Source organism: Fulmarus glacialis, unplaced genomic scaffold (genome assembly GCF_000690835.1).
Source record: "Fulmarus glacialis isolate BGI_N327 unplaced genomic scaffold, ASM69083v1 Scaffold49988, whole genome shotgun sequence".
Taxonomy (NCBI): Eukaryota; Metazoa; Chordata; class Aves; order Procellariiformes; family Procellariidae; genus Fulmarus; species Fulmarus glacialis.
The window spans coordinates 10,855-17,984 of record NW_009228647.1 but is presented as its reverse complement, the minus strand read 5'-3'; the positions used below and the strand labels follow the sequence as shown (position 1 = coordinate 17,984).

Below are 7,130 nucleotides of genomic sequence, written 5' to 3'. Positions count from 1 at the left end.
GTGCTTAGGAGCAGGAAATGTCCTCACATTAGGAGATCTTGGGTTTTGTTCCCGTATCTGCCACTGGCTTGGAGGGGCTTTGGACAGATGATTTGACTTTGCTGTACACGTGTGTTCCCATTGATGAAATAAAGATATTCCTTCAAATATCAGAAGACTACTCTGATTACTTGGGAAGTGCTTTTAAGTTATTAAATAAGAAATTGCTATTAACTGAAAATTGTGTCATGGAGAAAAGCTTCTAGAACAGTATTGTAGTTCTTGATTTATGTCAGAGTAAAGGGAGGAGAAATTTCATTTACTTGACTGAGTGACTTTATCTTCCTTTTCATAGATTGAACAGTAGCGTCTTTATCCCATTTACAGAAATGGGATACAGTGCTTCTGTTTTGTGGATGAGAGAACAAGTTTCATGTTGACTTCTATTCTTTTTTGTAAAATTGTTTGCCTTAAAAGAACAGTCAAAGCAAGAAGACGTGGTATCTTCACTTTCTGTTTTGGTTTTGTTTTTGGAATGGCAGACTCCTACTAGAAACTGGAACAAAAAGAAGAATTGCTTTGGGTGAACGATGCTCAGAGATACTATGAAGTCCTGGAGTGACAGCCAGTCAGACCTCTACAGCAGTGACCAAGAAGAGGAAGAACAGATGATTTTTGGAGAAAATGAAGATGATTTGGAAGAGATGATGGATTTAAGTGACTTGCCTACCTCTCTCTTTGCTTGCAGTGTTCATGAAGCTGTGTTTGAGGTACAGGAAGAAAAGGTAAGGTAGAGAGAGGCATATTTGGGGTGTAGTATTTTATGTATAGATACAGCTATTGAACATTTTTGTCTGGATTTTCAGTGTATTACTGCATATTATAACTGGGGGGGGGGGGAGAACCAACCCAAAGTATTTACCTGGTAAGCTCAGATCAGAATGAGTACAGTTACCAAAGAGCAGATAATACTACACTTTTCTGGCATTTGAAATTGTTAATGTATATACAGTGCTTCGCCCATGAAAAGCTCTTCTCTTTTCTTTTTTTTCTTTTTATCCAAGGTACCAAATCCAAGCGCAGATTTAAATAAAATCTGAAAGCAAATTTAAATGTTTTATTTCAAGGCAAGGATTCTGTTAAAAGAGCATTATAAATTTGCAGGATGTGCGTTCTGACTTGAACACCTTGAAAGTGGCTTAAAAAGACCTTATAATAAACTAAATCTTCTCTGGCTTGCTGACATTTGTATTCAGTCCAATCTATGCTTTCCCTTTGCTTCCAAGAGCATCAGGAATAATTATGAGTGAGGGAAAATAGGAGGGGCTGATATAAAAGCTTTGGTCTGCAACTTTTTCACTTTCAGTTTACAAAAGTACTTACAAAGCCTACGGTTTTGCTGAAAAGTTTCCAACATCGAGGGAAAGGTGTCGTGTGAGATAGGAAATGCTGCTTGTGCCTCAGAGTTGAGAAATTGTGTACTTATATATAAATCAATCTTTCAAATATTTACTGTGAGCTGAATTCCTAAGCCAGTGCTCCTAACAAATGGACATAGTACATGCAAAAGAAAAGGAACAGTGATCGGTTGAGAACATGCACGTGGTGTCACATAAACAGTTTGTAAAGCAGCTTACAGATCCCCTTTTGGGTAGGGCGGAGGATATTACACAATGAGAGCTGTTGCTCTTGTAGTTTGTTGTAATTGTATCCCTATGAGTATGAAAGAAAGGTGCCAGGAAAGGCTGTTGAGTCTTTAGTGGCTTATTTCCAGATGCGATGCTTTATTTTTTCTTTCCCATGTTTTATAGAGGGAATGAGATACAGTTCGTTAGCCATTATTTATATGCCTGCTGTCAAATGCTTTTCTTCAAAGAATATGAGTTGTTGTTAGCCTATGTACGCCAGTAGAAGAGTTAATTTCTAGCCTTGTATATTAGTGCTGTTTTTACTGGAAAACAAAACAGGCAATGCTTAAGAGTATTTAAATCATACGTCATCTAATTAAAAAAAAAATGCAAGATGACGTCTCCCTTTCTAGATAAATTTTTAACTTGGAGACGACTAATTTAAATTGTTACTGTTTCTACTAGATCAGCTTCTAGTTCAAAAGACTTTTGTAAGCGGGGAGCACTCCATTTGTTTCAGTGGTTACTACCTTTGGAAGAAGGTAGTAAAGCATCAGTTAATCAATGGAACATTAAATAGTGCGCTGGACTGATTTAACTCTGATGCTACAGAAATAGTGCCCCATAATTCATTGTGTGTCCGGTATAGAAATTGTGCACTGGAAATGTTGCCTTGCTAAATTGTTTTGCACGTGTCTGCATGTGATTTGTCATTTTAACGCACATTTGCTTTTTTCCATTAAAGTATTCCCACAGTATGTCCATGCATATGAGGTGTATCAAGGGAGGTGCGCTAGCTTTTTCTCTAATGATACTGGGATAGTTAGTTGCCACATTAAACCACTTGTAAATTTAACCACAAATTTAAAATTTTAAATTTTTCATTTAAAATATAGTTTGTAAAATGTACTGAGTGTACTGTCAGCAAGCTCATCCAAGCTGATTGTCATAGCCAAGACATTAGTTTAGAATAGGTCAGAATTATACATTATATCTATAAATTGAACATTTAATATGCAGACTTCTTCCTTGTGCTCGGAAGAGTAGAGGTGCTTTGATATATTCTATGGCTTTTATCTGCTTTATGAAATTCAGCTTAGTCAGCCCCTGGACACACATTTCAATGGCTTGATTTACTTCTGCCTACATCTTCTTTTAAAGGCTGAATGCACAGCAAACAGTTAATGAAACAAATGGAAATTGTGCTGTCTGGGCACGAACAGAAAGCAATTTGAAAATTTGTGGTGGTTTGGGGGTGGGTTTTTTTGGGGGGGATGTTCGATGGCACTCACGGTACAACATTCTTTTAGGTCATTTGGTAACGCTAGCAAAGCTAGCAGCACTTGCAAGCAGACTATCAAAATCAATCTTCTTCTTCCCTGATTTTGTAGTAGTTACAACTGTACAAAATAGATTGCCTGGTTCTGTATGTAGGCACAAATATTTTATGCTCAGCATTTTCATTTGTGAAACTTCACATAAGTGAGTAATGATTAATATTCTGGTGAGGAGAAAAGGCTAAAAAGACAGTATTGATTGGAAATTTTGTATATTTAATTCTTGTGAAGCATTTTGCTTAGGTTCTATTTCTGCTCTGATTTTTTCATCCTTTTTTTTTTTTTACATTTTCTAGCTATATTTGTGTTTTTACTGATGATTTGTTAAAGCGACACTTAAACATTAACAGTTCATGTTGAATTGACTTTTAAGTTGTTGAATTTAATGCAGTCTCCACTTCTGTTTAAGTGTTGTAGGTTAAATACATGGTATGTTTACAGAAAAACTGTAAGATATCTAAGTTGGCATACATCTTTTAATAATTTTGTCTTTTATATAGCATCTAAAAGTGTTTTTTCAAGTTTAGTTCAAACAGCAGAAGGTGAAAAATTCAGATAGAGTAAAAGTACGTCTTGTTTCTTTCTCAAATATTCATCTTTTGAGGGTAATGTCATGATTGGAACACCATCTCCATCATTTTCAGTTGCAGGGTTGATCCACTAGATTGCAGTTTTGTGTTTGTCAGGTACAAAATTTGGCCAGTGTGCGCAGAAGGAACAGGTTTTCTGATTTAGTGAAGACCTTGACATTGTACAGATTGGAGAGAATTGCACAAGAAAATAATATTTTTGTTCAAACTAGCATGGGCATAATTTCTTCAGTCCTATTTAAAATGAAAGCCCCTCATCCTGTAATTTTTTTTACAGGAATGAAGGCATCAACAGGATTTTTGTAAAGAGATTGGTTTCTGTTGGAATCAAGCAAATTAGCTATTGTCATTGGAAAGAGTTCTTAATGAAAAAGTATTCCTTTTCTGCTTATTTGCTTATGTAGAGCTCTCTAAATAACTGAATATTATCAGAACATAGTAAATAAAATTGAAAAGAGATTGTTTGCATACTTCTCATCTATTGATGTTAATGTCTTTTTACAGTGAATGAAAATTTACGCTAGGAAATTTCCTAGTGCATTTGCACTAGGAAAAAAAAGAAATATCTGCAAATTAGGTCTCTTATAGATCAGAGAACGAGTAAATTAAAACAGATTGAATTTCATAACAATGCAGTTATTATTTTTTAAAGAACTTGTGGATAAGATTCCATATTCAATAAAACATGATTTTTTCCAATTTTTTATTTTTGTGAACAAGTGTTTTTTAGTAATAATAGATTTTTGTTGCTTTCAAAGTAGTCTTATTCATTCATCCTGAGAATTTTGACATTTTCCTTAAACATTCAGTACTTTAGCTTATATAATATAAAAATTAACTGATTTGCCTAGTATTTTTGGAGATGCTTGGGTGAAAATCATGTGCAAGTACCAGTATTTTTGTTGACATCTGCACTTTTGAGTAGCTGTCGCTAGGTGGCAGTTTATGTATTAGGAGTTTTATAGGCTTGTTCACATCAATGTGCTCTGGGAGTTCAGATTTGAATAGTGGGACAAAGCAGTACTACACTGAATACAGATTTTCAAGTCAGGGTAACCGAGGGAAGTATGGAATGTGCAGGTTTAGAAGGCGATTAAAGAAGTTATTGGGGTTTGGGAGAGGAAAGTGAAAGGAAAGTGTGTTTTCATTGAGTGAAAATGTTCATTCAGTGTTTGGAGAATCTTTGTACTTCATCTCTAGGAAAGATTTGAAGCACTTTTCACAGTCTACGATAATCGAGTTACATTCCAGTTGTTTAAAAGCTTTAGAAGAGTAAGGATAAACTTCAGCAATCCAGAGGCAGCAGCAAGAGCACGGATAGAACTGCATGAAACTGACTTCAATGGAAAAAAGCTGAAGCTGTACTTTGCACAGGTACTATGGAACAACACTAAAATGTGTCCCTGTTTCTTCTTTGTTCCACTTTTGCCCATGAGTTTCATTTGTGATTAATGTCTGAAGTTACCTTCAACCTCATTCTTTTACACTGAGATGTATTATTTTCACTCATTGAGAAATTCAAGCTTTAGGGGACAGTTTTGCTTTTCAGCTTGAGCTTACAGAGTTGTAACTGGTATGGAACAGTCGCTGTGTAGCGACACAAACCTTCCCTCATACATAAACAGAAACGTGCTGAAAGAAAGTAAGTGGGTCCAAAGATCTCTTTATAATAGGTACTTTACAGGCTTATTCTTCTTGTTGGATTAGCAGCTTGCATGTGTCATATACAGCTACATTGTCAACACTTACATAGACCAGTTTCTTACCTGCAGCATTTCTCCAAGGTGTCATACCAAGAACTGACAAAAGCTGTACTACTTCTATTTTTAAAGCTAGGCTGAATTAAGCATTGCTAATACCGAGAATGGACATGCATTATTGGGGAAGTAGACTAAATAAAAAGAGAATTAAAATTTGTCATCTTACTCTGTCTCTTCTGGCTTTTGTCCTCAGGTACAGGTATCCAGTGAAATAGGTGACAAGTCTTACCTCCTTCCTCCACAACCTGTTAAACAGTTCCTGATATCGCCACCTGCGTCTCCACCAGTTGGATGGAAGCAGAGTGAAGATGCAACTCCCCTGATAAACTATGATTTGCTTTGTGCTGTCTCCAAGTTGGGACCAGGTAGGAATATTTACCTGCTTTTGTTGTGTTGCTTAACTTCAAAAATAGTTATCGAGGGAATTTATCTACTTATCTTTCTTTCTGTGAGAAGAAACTGAGTCTCTCTTATGTGATGTTTCTTACTTGAATAAAATGATCCACCACTTTTTTTACTTAATTTTTTAATTGATTGAAAGTATAGCACAGAACTGGATCGTGTGCTACTAGCTGCATCACATCCATTTATTGAATTTTGTCATAGTCTCAGTATTAAGTAACAAACAAGAAGAGGAATGAAAAGTTCTGCCTCTTGCAGATGGACAGCTCCAGTTACTAAGGATGCCAACACATACTTTTTGTGTTTAATCGTCAAACTTCTTTATGAGCCTTCCTAGGAAACATGCTGTTTGCTTTTTGTGAAAAGCAGGGAATCAGGAGGCTTAATGTTTTCAAATGCTTTTGTAGCTTTTCCTTTCCAAACGTCATATAAATGTACAGCATAAATGATGTCACTTAAAAATTTGCATGCTGCTTGTCTTCTGTGTCTTCAGTGTTCCACAACAGTGTTTTACATCCCTCCTTCCCTTCCTTTAAATATCAATTAAAAGATTGATTGTATTCAAAGTACAGTATAACAGATACAGGGACTATTTTAAAACTTTTAACAGGTCTGGTGAAATGTGGAAGTTGAGCAAATTAAAGGTGAGATGGGAATAAATGAATATTTGATTGTGTTACTGTAGCTATTAAGGAGTTTTTGAGATAAAGTGGCTTAATGCTTTCCCTTGGGGATGTTCTTAGCATGATTTTTGTTTGCTGCTCTTCAGGGGAGAAGTACGAGCTTCATGCAGGAACAGAATCAACACCTAGTGTAGTCGTCCATGTCTGTGAAAGTGAGACAGAAGAGGAAGATGAAATAAAAAATCCCAAACAGAAGATCATGCAGACAAGGCGTCCAGAGCCACCTGCAACAATATTGAATGAATCTAAAGCATTTGATTGTACACTGGAGGTAGGGGGTACTATGCACTGTTAAATTGTGTGATGCGCAAGATAGTATCAAAAATCAGACACTTAATGAGTACATGTGTTGATGTCTGTACTGCTGCTATATGTTATGTATAGCGACAACAGATTTTACTTGTAGTTGTCTCTCATGTTCAAGATTTTGGATGCCAATGCTCTGAAAAGCACTTTAATTTTAGGGACTAGTCCCCCAAGTGTAGCAAATCCACCTGACTTGAATAGTGAAAAATAGGAAGTCTGGTTGTGGTTTGTTGTTTTTTTGTTTTTTTTTTTTAAGATGTTACCCTTTTCTTTATACTGAACAGTGTGATGTACCAAGTGCTGAAATAGTATCTTACTGTCACAATTGGATTCAAGAAAGTTCATTGTATAGCTATGAAAAGCTGATCTGTACTGGTACAATAGCTTCCAATTAATACAGTGTTAAATGCAAGTGAAACATATTCTTTATGCTAAAATTCCTTCG

The 7,130-nt window shown here is 35.8% G+C and overlaps 1 protein-coding gene across 1 annotated transcript; it reads left to right on the top strand.

The window, feature by feature from the left end:
* Positions 1-569: 569 nt before the first annotated feature.
* On the top strand, positions 570-6,901 carry RCAN3 (RCAN family member 3). The gene is made up of 4 exons (XM_009583527.1): positions 570-764; positions 4,735-4,908; positions 5,488-5,659; positions 6,466-6,901. Exons 1-4 carry the CDS (start codon positions 570-572, stop codon positions 6,672-6,674), a joined length of 750 nt encoding a protein of 249 aa, XP_009581822.1. The 3' UTR covers positions 6,675-6,901.
* Positions 6,902-7,130: the final 229 nt, after the last annotated feature.

Coding starts and splice junctions, on each gene's coding strand:
- RCAN3 (XM_009583527.1), top strand. CDS start 570: ATGCTCAGAGATACTATGAAGTCCTGGAGTGACAGCCAGTCAGACCTC. Junction 4,909..5,487: donor TGAAGCTGTACTTTGCACAG/GTACTATGGAAC, acceptor TTTTGTCCTCAG/GTACAGGTATCCAGTGAAAT. Junction 5,660..6,465: donor TGTCTCCAAGTTGGGACCAG/GTAGGAATATTT, acceptor GCTGCTCTTCAG/GGGAGAAGTACGAGCTTCAT.